Source organism: Maniola hyperantus, chromosome 7 (genome assembly GCF_902806685.2).
Source record: "Maniola hyperantus chromosome 7, iAphHyp1.2, whole genome shotgun sequence".
NCBI lineage: Eukaryota > Metazoa > Arthropoda > Insecta > Lepidoptera > Nymphalidae > Maniola > Maniola hyperantus.
Genome location: NC_048542.1, coordinates 14,021,485 through 14,039,438, shown reverse-complemented (window position 1 = coordinate 14,039,438; position 17,954 = coordinate 14,021,485). Strand labels below are relative to the sequence as shown.

General features: G+C 34.8%; 3 protein-coding genes across 3 annotated transcripts in view; 2 read left to right on the top strand and 1 right to left on the bottom strand.

Annotated features, from left to right (window-relative positions):
• Nucleotides 1-2,768, bottom strand: part of LOC117983872 (cytochrome P450 6B5-like) — a 66,519-nt gene extending 63,751 nt beyond the window's left edge. The window contains exon 1 of the mRNA XM_069499979.1: nucleotides 2,764-2,768. The gene's annotated coding sequence lies outside the window, so the exon portion shown is untranslated. The remainder of the gene's footprint in view (nucleotides 1-2,763) is intronic.
• Nucleotides 1,165-6,847, top strand: LOC117984078 (putative odorant receptor 92a). Its single transcript, XM_069499998.1, has 8 exons — nucleotides 1,165-1,551; nucleotides 1,645-1,855; nucleotides 2,437-2,635; nucleotides 3,827-3,923; nucleotides 4,331-4,435; nucleotides 4,837-4,925; nucleotides 5,385-5,451; nucleotides 6,767-6,847. Exons 1-8 carry the CDS (start codon nucleotides 1,165-1,167, stop codon nucleotides 6,830-6,832), a joined length of 1,221 nt encoding a protein of 406 aa, XP_069356099.1. The 3' UTR covers nucleotides 6,833-6,847.
• Nucleotides 6,848-11,762: 4,915 nt separating this feature from the next.
• Nucleotides 11,763-13,895, top strand: LOC138402610 (uncharacterized). The gene is made up of 3 exons (XM_069499932.1): nucleotides 11,763-11,993; nucleotides 12,112-12,225; nucleotides 12,661-13,895. Exons 1-3 carry the CDS (start codon nucleotides 11,936-11,938, stop codon nucleotides 13,893-13,895), a joined length of 1,407 nt encoding a protein of 468 aa, XP_069356033.1. The 5' UTR covers nucleotides 11,763-11,935.
• The last annotated feature ends 4,059 nt before the right edge of the window (nucleotides 13,896-17,954 follow it).

Here is a 17,954-nt window from a genome sequence, read left to right as displayed (position 1 = left end):
GTAAATTTCCGTAGATAGAGTAATAAAGGTAGATACAGGAACGTTTGCTTTCTCATTCACACTAAAAAGAGAGCACAGATAAAGTTACTAATATGATAAACAGAGACGCAGCTAACGTATTTTTTGTCCCTTATCGTGTAACCGGTTTTTTTCAAGAATACATACAAGGAATGCAACTTTAGTTGCAAAACAAACCATGAGAATTCGTGGCATAATTGTATTTCTCATTAGTTATTTACCTACTTGTTTTCACATAAAAAACGTTAATATTGTTGATCGGTTAATACAAATATTGACTACTAAACAAGGGTAAGTAATAATTGTCGTGTTATTCATCGTTACGTCGTGCTATCGCTATCTCATACGCGGTTACATAGTACTTCAATCTACCTTTATTACTCTATCTACGTTTTCATGACTCTAGGTCAACGGGGAGTACCTAGCCTATAGATTTTCTTGACAGTCACGACGGACAGACAGACAGACAGACATTGACTTATATATTACTTCGTATGGACAGGGTTATTGAACAAACATTTAATTTTTTTTAAATTTTAAATAGAGAACCATGCACATATTTTAGTGATCGCACTCGCCAAAGCCGCCTCATTGTATGTAAATTATAATTGCATACCTTCCTATCCTATGAATTTAAGTAGTCTTTAATAAATTTTATTTCATTTTGTAAATAATATTCAAAGCCTTGAGTGGAGCTCCTAAGATTATTAAAGAAAGTTTACAAAAAGCACATTCCATTGTCCATATACACATAAAGATATTTTTGTCTTAAGCCGTGCTCTTCTCTATGGTCATGCACATTATGGGCCTTATCTCTTCTGTGCTTATGGGCAGTTAACTTGGACCAGTCCGATTAGTATATTTTTTTAAAGTAACGGGTCCATCTATCCAACTCTTACTTATTTAGATTAAAATATACTTACTTACGCAATCATTAAAATATGTGTATGTAGAAAATAATGTTTATAATTTTAAACATTTAGTACCAAATCCTATAATTACCTAGTATTACAGACATATTATAATCACATTTTAAAAGGCGAAACCATCAATTACTATTTAAAGTATATAATATTATAAAAGCTTGAAATCCCCAGTATTCGATCAACATACTCTGAAGAATAAAGCAAAGCAATCGACCATAAAATGGCTCAACCGATCAACTTTGACAAATCATTACAAAAACTCCAATTTATATTCCGTTGCAGCGGCCTCACTTTTGAAAGTAAAAAACTTACGAAAACACATAAACTAAAAAAACGTTGCGTGTACCTTTTAAACTTTTTTTGGCTCAACAGTGATCTTATTGGTGGTATCTACTGGTTTATAGATGGCATACGAACGGGGAAAACGTTCGTGGAACTAACTTACATCGCGCCTTGCGTAACTTTCAGCTTTCTTGCGGATTTGAAAGCCATGTTTATGATACACTACGAAGATTATGTCTGCAATTTAATTGATCAACTCCGTGAACTAGAAATAAAACATGAAACAGTAGATGAGAAGTTCAGAAAACATGAAATTAATGAGGATATGATTTTAAAAAACAAAACTAAAAGACAAAATAAAAATTATTATAAAGGTGTTGAAGAAAACTACGAAATCGACAACGTACGAAGAAAATACATTAAATTCTTACATTTAATATTGAAATGTTCAGATATATTAAGCCTTGTACTAATGCTTATGTTTATTACGAATCCGATAATTTTGATATCATTGAAGTATTACCAAACCAAGGAAGTGGACTTGGTATTGCCTTTTTTGATACTTTACCCATTTGATTCGCACGACATAAGATATTGGCCGTTCGTGTATATACATCAGTTTTGGTCGGGTGAGTATGGTAACGATTTATAGTAAAAATTAACGAGAATCGAAACTAAAAACTTAAACAGAAACCACTTACTTGGAATTGCAATTTTATTTGGTAACTATAACTTAGATTTGGTAACTTCTTAGCAATGAATTTTTTGTACTGGAATACTTTTCGCTCTGAAATGGTTTCGTTTCTGTTTTATTGAAGGATCCTTCTCCCCTCTACAAGGTTGGATTCTGGAGTCATCAGAATTTAGATTTCAATGCTCGTACAATTTTTGGTGTGAAACTACAACGCATTTTCCTAAATCTCCATCTTCGATCTAGCGTATCCCAGCCCCCTAGCAAACCAGTGTCTATTTGATATTCCGATTTCAACAAAGATGGTTCCTTATTGGTTTCCTTTTCGACGCCTCATCGATGAAGTAACACAAATAAAGCAAATCACGAGTATTTCATTTTTCATTGTTCATGGTTCATCGTTTTTAACTAAAAATGACTCACTGTCTAATTGCACTTTAATCCTGAATCATGATTCAACTCAATTGCCAAATAAATCTTGTAAAGTCACAACAACAATGTTATTAACTTCTTTTTTAGGTTCCATCGTGCTTCTAAATATTTGTGGGGCAGATAATCTTCTCTATGTTTGTTGTACATACCTAGGAGTTCAGTTTCGTTTACTGCAGCATGACATTGAAAATCTGATTGAAAAGAATTATGTTTCGATGTATCGTGAATCAGAAGAGTTTCAGCAGAAATTTGTAAAATTGGTTAAGTGGCACAAGGAACTTATACGGTAAGAAATTAAGAATGTGTTAAAGATGTTCTTAGTATTATTACGATTTATGAAGAAAATAGCTCGCTCCAGCTTCATTTGGATCGTAACTTTCAACGAGACGCTCTATCTAAATAGTAGTGAAAAACTTGAACGAAATCGATAATTCTATTACTAGATGACTAAAAATCTTCTGCCAACCATTTGATTACTTCCCACTTAATTATAGGCGAAGATGACCTACTGAATATCAATACATCCAAAATCCATTTTCAGAATGTGATTTCGCACTAATGCCAATATTATAATCTCTAAGTTTTAGGATACAAGCAGCGATATGAGTATCTACAGGATTTATAATAAGCGTTGCTTGAAAAGCGACTCGAAAAATAAAATAAAATGTTGGTTTGACCTTATTTCAAATTAGGTAGTGTTTACAAACGTTATTAAACTTCATGTTCAAATGTAAGGTTTATAATAAACTGAAGACTCAGTCTTCAGTTCAGTGTACAAATATCTATATAGGTATATAAAAGGAAAAGGTGACTGACTGACTGACTGACTGATCTATCAACGCACAGCTCAAACTATGGACGGGTCGCGTTGAAATTCGGCATGCAGATAGCTATTATGACGTAGGCATCCGCCAAGAAAGGATTTTTCAAAAGTCAACCCCTAAAGGGGTAAAATAGGGGTTTAAGTTTGTATGAAAGTCTGTCAGTTTTGAAGTGTCTATAAAGAAGTTTTGTAGTTAATATTTTTGCAATTAGCAGTATGACATATTTTATTAAGCTCATATGTTAAAATCTCATTGTTAAAGATCAACCCTAAGGGTGTAAAATAGGGGTTTAAAATTTGTACCTACCAATTCTATACATCGATATAGAAAGTAATAATTCTTATTAAGAATTAGTACCTACTTGAAATTTCTTTGATTCTATATCAATGGATACACGCACGAAACATTTTGCGTCATCATTCCTCATACGTATGGCTAAGGTTTGGAATACTCTTCCGTGATATGTGTTTCCTACCAATTACAACCCGGGTATCTTTAAAACAAGAGTGAATAGGCATCTTCTAGGTAAACGCGTCCCATCTTAGGTCACATCACCACTTTCCATCAGGTGTGATTGTGGTCAAGCGTATACCTATAATGAATAAAATAAAAATAAAAAGTAATCATGGCTCAACTTTTCTTTGTGTTTGCAGGTTATCGAGCATGCTGGAGTTCATATACGCAGAATCGACGTTAATCAATTTCGTATCGAGCTCTGTTATGATCTGTTTAACAGGCTTTAATGTTATTGTAAATACTTAATTTTTACTTTATTTTGCGTTTAGTAAAATCCTACTTCTGATTATTGATATAATTTAAATTAGGTACTTATTAAGTATAAAGGTACTTATCTAAGTTTTAAAACAAAGAATATAACAATAAGTCCTATTTAGAGTTTTGACTCTAATTACCTCTAGATATCTAGAAATACCAAAATAGACATTGATTTTCACAATAATTATCGTGATGATAAATTTTTATTTAACTTTGAGAGGGTTTATAAAAAAACATCACAAAAAATATTAACTACAAATCTATGTAAATGTTAAATAATTCAAAATTGGTTAAAAACCCTTCTAATCTTCGATCTGCTTCAAATTTAATTTTTAATTTTTTCTTCTATCTTAAAATGATATTTCTATTTTCTATATTCTTAGGCGATGGAGAACGTCGCGTTTGTTGTGACGTTCCTTGTATTTCTATCAGCAAGCTTGATGCAAATATTCATGCTCTGTTTCTTCGGAGATTTTCTAATGAAATCGGTAAGTTTATGGCAATTAAAAAAAAACTCCTTTTGAATACAATTTTGTTCGTGAACTTTATCTTTTGAAGAATTTCCAAAAATCTTTCTCTACATTATAAAGTGAAATTCTGCTTGAAATTTCAGCTTTCTAGGTCCAAGAGTTTGGGCTGGGTGTTATTGAATCAGTTAAAGAGTTTTTTAATATGTAGGTACTCACTATTGTAGCCGGCAGGAAATATTGTACAACGACCTTAGAAAGAGATTTCGGCTTCGTAGAGCGTCGTCTCTGTCGCTCATACCTATGTGACATTTTGTCGGTCTCAAGGATAGAGACGTCGCTCTACGAAACCGCCATCTTTTTCTAAACAATAATTCCTGCCAGGTACTTACTGTAATTTTATTATTCGCGATTTGTTACAGAGTATGGAAGTGAGCCATGCAGTTTACAATAGCAAGTGGTACCATCTCAATGTCACGTCGGGGAAAAACTTGCTCATTGTACTGACGAGGTCAGTGACAGATTCTATACATTAGAAATGTGCATCATTAATAAGGCTTCTCTACGGGATCAAATCAGAAATGAGGAGATCCGTAGGAGAACTAGAGTAACCGACATAGCTCAACGGGTTGCGAAGCTGAACTGGCAATGGGCAGGGCACATAGTTCGTACAACCGATAGACGTTGGGGTCCCAAGGTGCTGGAATGGCGACCTCTCACCGGAAGACGCAGCGTTGGAAGACCCCCCACTAGGTGGACAGACGACATCAGACGAGTCGCAGGGAGCCGCAGGATCCAGGGGGCGCAAGACCGTGGCGTGTGGAAGTCCCTACAAGAGACCTATATCCAGCAGTGGACATCTATTGGTTGATGATGATGATGATGATGATGATGATGAATGAGGCTAATATTATACAAGTTCAAATTTTTTGTCATTTTTGAAAATAGCTCATTCTGAAAATATTTTCAGGGCTCAGAAGCCGTGCAAGTTAACCGCTTTCGGGTTCTCTGACGTCAGTCTGAAAGCATTCATGAGCGTAAGTTTAACTATATCTACCGACTTCCAAGAAATAAGCGGTGATAGCCTATAGTACGCGACAAGTCGAGATGGCAATCGGGGAGGGAACACCCCGCACACCCGGACTGCCCCCGCGCGCACGGTACAGCCAGTAGCAAGCCGAAAGTTCATTTGCTGTCTCTCTTTTTCTTCTTCTTTTTTTGCTTTGTGGCTGTCTCCTTCTAGCCGGACGTTTGACAGCAATGATTGCGAGATTTACGCCTTTCGCAAGCCTATCGTGAGATACGTTATCACCCCCGTCTCATACCCAGATTGCCATCTCGACCTGTGGTTAAGACGTCGCTCGGCCACGTCAGGAGGTCGGGGCCTTGGGTATTGGATCACAGGCACGCACCTCTAACTTTTCGGAGTGCTTTTTAGGGTTCCGTAGCCAAATGGCAAAAAACGGAACCCTTATAGATTCGTCATGTCTGTCTGTCTGTCCGTCCGTATGTCACAGCCACTTTTTTTCGAAACTATAAGAGCTATACTGTTGAAACTTGGTGAGTAGATGTATTCCGTGAACCGCATTTAGATTTTCACACAAAAATAGAAAAAAAAACAAAAAATTTGGGGGTTCCCCATACTTAGAACTGAAACTCAAAAATCTTTTTTCATCAAACCCATACGTGTGGGGTATCTATGGATAGGTCTTCAAAAATGATATTGAGGTTTTAAATATCATTTTTTTCTAAACTGAATAGTTTGCGCGAGAGACACTTGCAAAGTGGTAAAATGTGTGTGCCTGTGAATTCTAAAATAAGAGAATGATAAAACTAAAAAAAAATATCTTCCACTTCTATCTAAACTTCCACAAAAAATTGGTTTGAGCGAGATCTAGTTAGTAGTTTTTGATTTATCGTGCAAAATGTCGATAAAATACGATTGTAGTACGGAACCCTCAGTGCGCGAGTCTGATTCGCACTTGGCCGCTTTTATTTTTCAGCAATTAAAATATCACTTGTTTTAACGGTGAAGGAAAAAATCGTGACGAAACTTGCATGCTTGTGGGGTCTCTATAATGTTCTCAAAGGTGTGTGAAATCTGCCAATCTGGACTGGGCCAAGGTGGCGGACTATGGCCTAAACCTTCATCCTGAGAGGAGACCCGTGTTCAATAGTAGGCCGGCGATGGGTTCATCATGATGCCAAAGTGCACCAACCAACAGATTATCAAAAGATGAGTTAATGAATTAGAAACTATTAGGAAATCTTTGTTACCTATTAAATACCATAACCCTCCGTACAAAAAAAAAACCTAAAGTGACTTTTTGTAGTGTTTGTTATTTTTTCCAGATTTTAAGCAGCGCTTGGTCGTACTTCGCTCTATTGAAAACCGTCTACTCTCCGCCAAAAAATTAAAACTTTTTGTAGAACAATAATTATTATTATTACATGTAATGAAATGAGTGTTTAAATAGGTATTACTTATTCCTTTTCTGTAATAAAAAAGGTTCGTTACATAGTCATTGAATTATTATCACTCTATAATATAAAAACCGGCCAAGTGCGAGTCAGGCTCGCGCAACGAGGGTTCCGTACTACAGTCGTATTTTTTCGACATTTTGCACGATAATTCAAAAACTATGATGCATAAAAATAAATAAAAATCTGTTTTAGAATGTACAGGTGAAGACCTTTCATATGATACCCCACTTGATATAGTCACTCACTTCGAAAGTTGAAAATACTAATTAATAGTTCATGACCACAATTTAATTTTTTTTGTGTGATCTAACCCTAAATTCACGGTTTTCAGATTTTTCCCCAAATGTCAGCTATAAGATCTACCTACCTGCCAAATTTCATGATTCTAGGTCAACGGGAAGTACCCTGTAGGTTTCTTGACAGACAGACGGACAGACAGACAGACAGACATACAGACAGACAACAATAAGGGTTCCGTTTTTCCTTTTGAGGTACGGAACCCTAAAAATGAATCACTAAATGCGTTGGTCATCGCAAATCTCGAGAACAGCTGAACCGATTTTGCTAGTTCTTTTTTTATTATACTCCTTGCAGTACAAGGATGGTTCTTACGGAGAGAAAAATTTAAAAAATTTGAATCGACTGTTAGGCGGAACGAAGTTCGCCAGGGCAGCTAGTTATAAATAAATTACTAACGTAGCTGCATGTTGTAGCAAAACTACGTCGAAGCTTTTTCAAAGTGTCAAAAAGTTTAACTCGTCTGTAGGTAAAGTATCGCACACGGGTGTATATTCTTTTTCGGTCGCCATGCATGCCTGTCAGAAAGGTTATCCTTTTTTCTTTGCATGCAACAAGTTGTGTTGTCCTATATGCGTGAATTTTTATGGTTCTGTACAAGAATAATTATTGCTATTGCGCGTAGCCGTCATTTTAGTGACGTCAGTACTAGACAGAAGTTTCGAGCTGATGGTATCTTTTTATTTCGGCTGACATCAAAATGACGTCGTTTCGATGTTAATGAGACATGGTTCCAGCGCAATAGCAATTTGCGGGACTTACACCTATGTGTATGAGTACCCACTTGTAAGCTGTATCAATAATTTTAAGTTTTAACATAACAATAGTTGTTCAATTCATTCTCCTCAGGACAGGCAAAGGTTGTAAACCATACAGCCTGGTAAGTCGAGGTGTTTTTTTTCTGTTTAAGTTTTAACATATTTTTGCCAAATAAAGACTCGCACGTGTGTACTCGGCCCTAGTCGTAAGTAATAAAGCTAGATAAAGGAACGTTTGCTTTCTCATTCACACTCAAAAGAGAGCACAGATAAAGTTACTAATGTGATAAACAGAGACGCAGCTAACCTATTTTTTGTCCCTTATCGTGTAACCGATTTTTTCAAAAATACATACCTACAAGGAATACAACTTTAGTTGCAAAACAAACCATGAGAATTCGTGGCGTAATTGTATTTCTCATTAGTTAATTACTTGTTTTCACATAAAAAACCTTTAATACAAATATTGTTGATCGGTTAATACAAATATTGACTATTAAACAATGGTAATAATCGTCGTGTTATTCATCGTTACGTCGCGCTATCGCTATCTCATACGCGGTTACACAATACTTTAATCTAGCTTTTTTACTAAATCTACGGCCCTAGTCCTCCATCGCGCAATTAAAAAGAAAACAAAAGCTCGTGGCACACTGTTGGTAGTTGTGTTTCGTAAATGAAATAGCTAGCTAGGTACACCGACAGTGGCTGGTACATTTTTATCTGTGCAGCAAGTGACAGCTAGTGTCCCGCCGCAATAAGTCTCGGGTTGCGCAACAAGTGGCACAGGGGTGCGAGGGATGTGCAACTGCGGACAGTCAGATACGAGATAACCGCAGTTATAAGTCCCGCAAATTGCTATTGCGCTGGAACCATGTCTCATTAACATCGAAATAACGTCATTTTATCGTCAGCCGAAATAAAAATATACCATCAGCTTGAAACTTCAGTCTAGTGCTGACGTCACTAAAATGGCGTCACGCGCATTAGCAATTTGCGGGACTTATACTTTCATAATACATCACACACAGTTACATACTTTTTTTAATGATAAAAGTTTATGATATTTGTTGTCAGGCATAAAACACATATTATTAAGTTAATATAATAGAATAAAACTTACCTACATAAAACTCATTTCCGACGTCACAGGTTACAGGTGGTGGTTTCGGTTTTTCAGTATTAACAAATTGGTATGTTGTAGTTGGTAAGTAAGTATGTATAATTGTACATGGGCGTTTTTCAAAAAAGTTGTCCCATTATAAAAGTCGTTGTCCGGCCACTTTGATGGTAATTTGATCAAACTTTATGAAAAAAACAAGCTATTGTCTATGCTTACCAATATTGTTTAATATTTAATCTTTTATAATTTAATATGTTAATTCATGTTTAAGAGTTTTAAAAACATAAAATACCAAAAAATAAAAGAGAGGAAGTACCTTCTGACATATGTCCCACTAACACCTTGTCAAGTTCAGAGTCAAAAATTATACCGTCCAAAAATATTTCATGAATATTTGAACACTGAGGTAGTTAAGTATGATACTAATTTCAAATTAAAGCCCTTAAACAAAGACATTACGATAGAATTTTATTTAAAAAATACAATTTATTTGCTGTCCCGTGAATTTGGTGTTAGTGGAATTTCCGCTTACGCTACCGGCCTTTCGAGGTCTTCGAATGAAAATTGCACCATTTGCAAAATATTTTCGGAATACTGGCAACATTATTAGTCTATGGTAATCGCCGTGTTGTATTTTACAAAAGCAGTCGCCAGAAAAACGCAACAGAAGTGGTTGCTTCGACTTGGTTCAAAAAATTTGTTCCACCAACGATACTGATTTTAATAGGTAAGGTTTGATTGCGCATTTGTGTTTGTATGTTATTAAAGAGATTTGTTATTCTTTATTTGGAAAGTAAAATTAAATCAGTCTAACCTTTGATTATTAATATGTAATATTGATTTTGAATTTTTAAGGGGTGGTATACGTCACCGCCATTACGCTACCGTGAACCACAGTCGCGTGAATAGAATTGAAAAGTAACGTAATGGAACAATAAAGGTGTTTTCATAGGAAGTTTGATTGTCATCATCATCATCATTTAAACCAACATAAAAAAGATAGAGGTAAGTTTTTAACCTATGATGTATTCTGGTGTGTTAGGCTATATAAACCGCTGTAAAAATATTGCGGATGTTAATTATTTCAAAAATAACGGATGGTCTCCTAAAAACGTTTTCTCATAGCTACAGCGGTTCCAGGACCTCCCCTTACTGACCCACTCAAATGAACCAGCCAGTATATTATATTCTTTAAATTTTATAATTTAAAAACTTTATAGAATATAATATGTTATAATAATTATTTAATTTACGTCTTAGATAGCCAGCCCACACTATTTCACTTGCAAAGATTTCTATCCTGCGGGATATTCGGGATCAAGAGATGTCAATCGGTTCAGCAGTTTTTGCTGCAGGTTGTAACAAACGAAACTTCTCGTTTTATAATATTACTGTGATGATTAGCTACATAATAATATTTGATTTGTAATGCTATTTTTTTGTCTTTTTTGACCAATTATGCACGATGCCTTATGTTTCCTAAACGCGATTTTGTATTCCACTATACGTCACTGTCCCATTTTTGATAAAGGTTTATTTTTAGAGAAATGGCTATACAGTCAGAGATATATAAATATTTTAATGTTTAGAAATGTTATTAAATAATTAGTTATTTGTCACAATTTAATATTAAAAGATTTACAAGAAAATAGTCAGTGTTTTAACAAAATTCTTTAGTACAAAACATCCAAAAGTAGCGTTAAAGAACATTTTTGTTAAAAGCTTCAGTTCAATTTGATGTTATATGTTTAGTTTTAATTATTTTAAGAAGGCTGATTTGGTTAATTTTTCGACATTAAAGATAATTAATGTATAACTTGTTTTATTTCCCTGGAAATCCAATAAAAAGTCAGTGACGTAATGGAACTTCAATTGGGTGGTATCAAGTTAAAAATGAAAATATTCCCAATTATTACATTTATTTTTAATAAAATTTACTATTTTTATATAGTTTATACTATATATTTACAATATAATTACATTTTAAGGCAAAACTAAATTTTTATTTATGTGGAATTCCTATTACGCTACCGACAACTTTTTTGAAAAATGCCCACCTATGCTTTTGATCAATAAATAATTTATTATATCGTACCCTTATTGCAAAAACCGATTATCTGCATTTTTGTACCAAAATTAGGTTAATATGCCAATCGACTCTTCCAGTCACGACGAAGCTACAGGTAAAACCCATTATCTGTTACGACGCTTTTTTACGGAGATAGCTAGGGTTAAAAGCAACTACCTTCAAGTATGATTTAATTATCTTCCTAAAAAAAGAACTAAACTCATTTAAATACTTTAGATTTATAAATCTATACCACAAAAACCATGTTTCGTATTATAACACTTTTCAGATGTAGTTGCTTGATTTATTTTTATGTCTTATTATTCTGTTAATACATATTAACCTGCGGTAACTGGTTTTAGCTTTTATTATTATACTAGAAATCGCTGATGTATCTACCAGTAAAACAAACTAAACAACATTAGTTGCTTTTTGCAGAATAATAAAACACCATATTTGGTTAAAATTATTGCAGGTAAAACAACTTAGATAACTATAGCTCACTTTTACTGTATAACTGGGCTACGACGGTTTCCAAATATCTTCAGCTACTATCAATTATCTGTGTTTACTTTTTTCTTTCATTAAGTACATGTGAGACAGTTTCCGAATTAGCTTCGGTTAAAACCGACTATCCATGTATAGCCTTCTCTTGCGCACGCTACATTCAACGCGCGCTTGTTCTTAATCGTGCGCCGATTGTCGAGCGTTGCGGTTATCATTGTCTCGTATTTAAACAATAGGAAAAAACAAAGTATTAAGTATTCGTTATCTTTGTGAAGTTTTATAAAATGAGTATCTCTAAAGATGATGAAAAAAAAACACTTGAAAGTTCCTTAGAAAACCAAGGTAAGTAACATAATTTAAATCTTTAGGTTATAAAGCCGGTACTAACAGGTTTTGCTAACAAAATTGAAAAGTATTGTTCTGCCGAAATAATATCTAACGAGTTTGATTTGTTTCACAGATGATCTTTGGTGTAATGATGACTTACTATCGCAAGCTTATGATATGTATTTAAGTCAGTCTAAACCAACAGTGTTGATGACGTGTGATTTGCCAATTTCTACGACAGTGGAAGGTAGGTACCTACTTAAGTTAAAATCACTTTAAATATAACTAGCTGTGCACCGCGGTTTTACCCTTCCCGTAACAGACAAACAGACAGGTGTGTGTGTATATGTGTGGTGTGTTTAGATCCTAGTATGGCCACAGGAACAAACATACAAACATGACTACAGTGTTATAGGTAATTTCGAAGCCATCTGTCTGTCTGTCAGTGGCAACGTAGCTCGCAAACAGGTGGACTGATGTGGATGCAGTTTTTTCAATTGAAAGCTGGTTTAAGGGAGAATGTTCTTAGCTATGTACGATGATGATCAAGTTAGCTGACTTGAATATATTATTATGATGAAAGGAATGTGTGAAAATGAAGTTATTTAAATTTAGCATCCTATCCAATAATATTGTTTATTTTTTGTACAATTAACTTCAACTCTTTTGCTTTCAATTACAGTTGACATTTCATCAAAACAAACTATGGAAAATCACGAACCAACGGAAGAAAGCGAAAATGAATCTCTTTTTGATGGTGACTTTTCAGATCAGGACCCTTCGTATTTACCTGCTGATCTACATCATCCTACTACATCTGAATCTGAGGATTCAGAATTAATACAGTTGGATGAGTTGTTAAATCCAGACAGATGTTTAAATAAAAAAGAAAATATTAAAGAAATGCGAAGTAAAGCTATAGCATTATTGTTTGGCAAACCAAAACAACTTCCTAAAAATAATGAATCCCAATGTGTAGCCCAAACAATAACGGAAGACATATTTAAACTAACTTGGAAAGTTATACAACCACGCTCTCGATGGAGTCGACAAGATCCAGCTACATGGAAAAAGAATCTGGCGAAAAGACGTAGAGCTGAAGGCCTACCATACGTAACTAAAATGAAATATCGAGAACCAAAACTCCCTAAGCCTATTAACTGTTCTAAGTGCAAATTTGATTGTAACAGTCATGTTACCGAAAATATTCGTAAAGAATTGTGCAGGAAATACTGGAACCTAGACTACATTTCAAAAAAACAGTTTATATTAAGTATTATTGAAGTCAAACCTACAAAGAGGATTCTTTTGAATAGAAAACGATCTACACAGCGGAAGTATAGTAAACAATGTTTCTTTATAATTGAAGGGGAGAAAAAAAATGTGTGCCAAGATTTTTTTTGCAGAACATTAAGCATTTCACCGCATGTAATAGCAGATGCTGTAAAGCACCGCAATAGTTTGGGACAGTACTCAAAAGGACAGGACCCGCGCGGACGTCGTGAGCCCCCAAATAAAACGTCATCTGAGATGGTAGAAGCCGTTAAAAAGCACATAGCATCATTTCCTAGCATGGAAAGTCACTATGTGCGAAAGAAGTTGAAACGCAGATATTTAGATACTGGGCTTACATTAAGCAAAATGTACGCTCTCTATGTAGAAGAATGTAAAAACAAAAATAACGAACCAATTGTATCAGAAATGACATATCGAAGGATTTTCTCTACAGAATTTAATTTAGGTTTTTTATGCCTAAGAAAGACCAATGTCTTTTATGTACCAAATTTAAGCGTGCCGACGGCGAAGAAAAAGGCAAACTACAGCAAGATTATGATGAACATATACAAAGGAAGGAAACATGTAATCGGGAATAACAAAAAGATAAACAAAGAGCTGAAAAAGAAACTGATTTCTTAACAGTTTCGTTTGATTTACAAGCAATATTGCAAATTCCCAGTACTGATGTGGGTCTTCTCTATTATACAAGAAAATTGACACTTTACAATTTAACCATTTACGAAAACGCACTTCCCAATGAAGCTTACTGTTTTGTTTGGAATGAAGTGCATGGTAAAAAAGGTAGCGCTGAAATCGGAACGATTTTACATCATTATTTAACCACATGCGTGCCAAAGCATATTAAAGAAGTCAGCTTGTTTTCTGATACGTGTGGCGGTCAAAACCGTAATCAGTATATTGCCGCCATACTATTGTGGATCATGATGCAGGACACACACCTAGATGTAATAGAACACAAGTTCCTCGAATCCGGTCACAGCTACATGGAAGCTGACTCCATGCACAGCGCCATAGAAACTGCAAGGAAAAATTGTGACATCTACTGTATGTCTGACTGGATAAATGTTTTTAAACGGGCTAGGTCTAAAAAAGTTTATAAACATGAAGGTAAGAATGTTACAAAGAACGCTTACCATGTTAAAGAATTCAAATACAATGAATTTAAAGATTTGAAGGTATTGGCAGAGACTATTATAATAAATAGAAATAGGAACACAGAAGGAGACAAAGTAAACTGGCTCAAGATTAAACGAATGAAGTATCTGAAAGGAGATAATAAGATTTACTATAATTATGACATGTCCAATGAATTTATGATCTTGAACATCACTACGTCCATGAAAACCAACTTGGGCCGACCAACGACCTCTTCACCTGCAAACCATGGTTATGCCACAAGACAAGCACGACAAGACAAGAACAAGCGTATACAACCATCCAGTTCAGGAAAGATAACGATCTTTCCACCCTTACAACAACTATATAGCGGACGTCTCCCTATATCCATAGCTAAGAAGAAGGATCTGATTAATCTATGCAATAAATGTGTAATACCGGAAGAGTATCATGGGTGGTTCCAGTCTCTGGCTACTGAAGATAGCAGTGTTGATCGATTGCCAGCTGCAACTCTCTCTGACACTGATGACACATGTTCTCTGTCTAGCTTAGAAGAATAAACTACGTTTTTTAGGGTTCCGTACCTCAAAAGGAAAAACGGAACCCTTATAGGATCACTTTGTTGTCTGTCTGTCTGTCTGTCTGTATGTCTGTCTGTCAAGAAACCGGGTAGTTCCCGTTGACTTAGAATCATGAAATTTGGCAGGCAGGTAGATCTTATAGCACATTACATAGACATTCGGGGAAAAATCTGAAAACCGTGAATTTGTGGTTACATCACCCAAAAAATATTAAAATGTGGTCATGAACTAATAATTAGTATTTTGAGTTTTCTAAGTAAGATAACTATATCAAGTGGGGTATCATAATATGAAAGGTCTTCACCTGTGCATTCTAAAACAGATTTTTATGTATCATAGTTTTCGAATTATCCTGCAAAATGTCGAAAAAATACGACTGTAGTACGGAACCCTCATTGCGCGAGCCTGACTCGCACTTGGCCAGTTTTTTTATTTAAATATTAAATAAAGATATTTTTGTAAAAGTATTGTTTTTTTTTAATTAAATCTATAATATTATTAATATCTTTACATTAGTATAAAACAAAGTCGCTTCCCGCCGTCTGTCCCACTGTATGTAATCGTATGTATGTGCGCTTAGATCTTTTAAACTACGCAACAGACTTTAATGCGGTTTTCATCAGTAGATAGTGATTCAAGAGGAAGTGCATTTTCTGAATTTCTGATGAATCCAAGGGGCAGACAGAGTTATTCTAATATAATAAAACCAGATAGATTGTTTGTTCAAATGTGTTAATTTGTGTAACGGCTAGACAAATTTCAACGAAACTTTTTTTTAAAGATAGCTGAGATTATAAGGAATAACGTAGGCTATTAAAATTTACCCATTACGTGTAAAAAATCGTGGGGTGCTGCCGTTAGTACGTACAAAGTTAAATAAAATCTACTTTGCCTTCAGCCAAAAGCAACTAAAGATATTTATTTTACACCTGTACTGGCTATAGTTGAACTAAAATTATTTTTGTTTTGATGGTTATTACTATCCAAAGCAAATGAATAAATAAAAAATGCCAATAGAGCTACCAGAACAGTAATTTTGAAAATATGGTAGTTTTCCTACAGTCAGGAAAAACCAACTAAATGAGCTCCTTACCGGTTATTTTCTTCTTTTTATTGAAAATCTAGAAAGTTTTTTTTAATTATTAACCTACTTAACGTTTCTTGAATAGTTTCTTGTTTATAAAAACGATAAGTGTTTAAAAATTGATATCATTATAATTAATTTTTGTATCGTTAAAGTTTCAAATACTTATAATCTCAAAAAGTTTCGCTCAAATTTTGGTGCAGATAATCGGTTTTTGCAATAAGGGTACGATATTATTATATTAAAAGTTTTCCTTAGCTGACTTAAAAAGATAAAAACGAAAACCTCGGAGAAACACGTCAGCGACGTGATTTGCTCAGCGCTTTCGACCTTCGGAGGGTTTTCACTCGTATCATGAATCATGATTTCCGACATAGCTCAACGGGTTGCGAAGCTGAAGTGGCGATGGGCAGGGCACATAGTTCGGAAAACCGATAGACGTTGGGGTCCCAAGGTGCTGGAATGGCGACCTCGCACTTGATGGCGCAGCGTTGGAACTTAGATGACTAGGTGGACAGACTACATCAAACGAGACGCAGGGAGCCGCTGGATTCAGGCGGTGTAAGACCTTGGCGTGTGGAAATCCCTACAAGAGATCTATGTCCAGCAGTGGACATCTATCAGTTGATGATGTTTATAATCATGATTTCACTGTCGGTAACAAGGTCGGCTGGCTCGCTTATATAAAATCTGTAAAAATAATATGTATTTAAATAAGTGAAAAGAATATTTGACATTTTAACATTTTTATAACCGTATGTTGTTTAAAAAAATTGGCGTTGAATAGATCGTTTTTGAACCCAATTTAAACACACCTATTGCACTTAAGTTCTATTCAATTTTCGGGTCAAGTTTATTCATTAATCACTGCGTTGAGATTTTCGTTCTGCTAGAATGATTTGTTACTCGATCAGCCTTGAATAGTAATTCTTGCGCAAAGAAAACTAAGAATACAATGTAAACGTGAAATGCTTGTTTTACAATGGCTTTTTATATTGTCTACTTTAATCATTGTTTCTTGTAAGTAATTGTATTTTTTCTAGTGACGACTAAAAACCGTGATTTCACTCTCTGAATGATTGAATGATTAATTTATTTATTTTTAGCGTTCCGTACCTCAAGAGGAAAAAAAGGAATCCTTATAGGATCACTTTGTTGTCTGTCTGTCTATCTGTTTGTCCGTCTATCCATCCGTGCGTCTGTCTGTCGTGTCTATCAAGAAAACCTATAGGCTACTTACCGTTGACCTAGAATCATGAAATTTGGCAGGTAGGTGGCCCTTATAGCACAAGTAACGGAAAAAATCCAAAACCGTGAATTTGTGGTTACATCGCCAAAAAAAAAATTAAAAAGTGTTTACGAAAAAATTAATTTACTAAATCACATATAGATAGCGCAGTCCATCATTACCTTGCAGTGATCTGCTTGTACGAAAGTACGGAACCCTTCGTGTGCGAGTCCGACTCATGCTTTTACATTACATACATACAATTACTACATAAACATTATAAGTAATGGGTAGTGGTGACCGACGCGTTAAAAGTACCTACCTAGTATTCTTAATAATTATCAAACAAAGTAAACTGACAGAAGCTTATGTCAATTAATGGTAAAATAATGACGCCAGATTTTAAATTACTTAATACTGATGAGTTTTTATTAGGTATAGTTCTGTTGTCTCATTATAAATGAGTCAATGAGCCAGCTCTTAATTCTCTATTTTAGATTGAGCTGACTGAAGGAAGCATTATAAAACTATTACCTACTGTGATAATAATTAATTATCAAAATAAACTAAGTACTTACTATAAAAGGCGAGTAAGATTGATATAACATAGCGCTTTAGAATAGTTTTAGGATTTTATTTATTTCGTTTCAGTTCGTGTGAGCAAGAAG

Bases quoted from the DNA above. Each gene is read 5' to 3' on its own strand.
- LOC138402610 (XM_069499932.1), top strand. From the start codon at position 11,936: ATGAGTATCTCTAAAGATGATGAAAAAAAAACACTTGAAAGTTCCTTA. The intron at 11,994-12,111 runs GTAAGTAACATA...TTTGTTTCACAG, and splicing joins AAGTTCCTTAGAAAACCAAG to ATGATCTTTGGTGTAATGAT. The intron at 12,226-12,660 runs GTAGGTACCTAC...TTTCAATTACAG, and splicing joins AATTTCTACGACAGTGGAAG to TTGACATTTCATCAAAACAA.
- LOC117984078 (XM_069499998.1), top strand. From the start codon at position 1,165: ATGGCTCAACCGATCAACTTTGACAAATCATTACAAAAACTCCAATTT. The intron at 4,926-5,384 runs GTCAGTGACAGA...AAATATTTTCAG, and splicing joins TTGCTCATTGTACTGACGAG to GGCTCAGAAGCCGTGCAAGT. The intron at 5,452-6,766 runs GTAAGTTTAACT...TATTTTTTCCAG, and splicing joins GTCTGAAAGCATTCATGAGC to ATTTTAAGCAGCGCTTGGTC.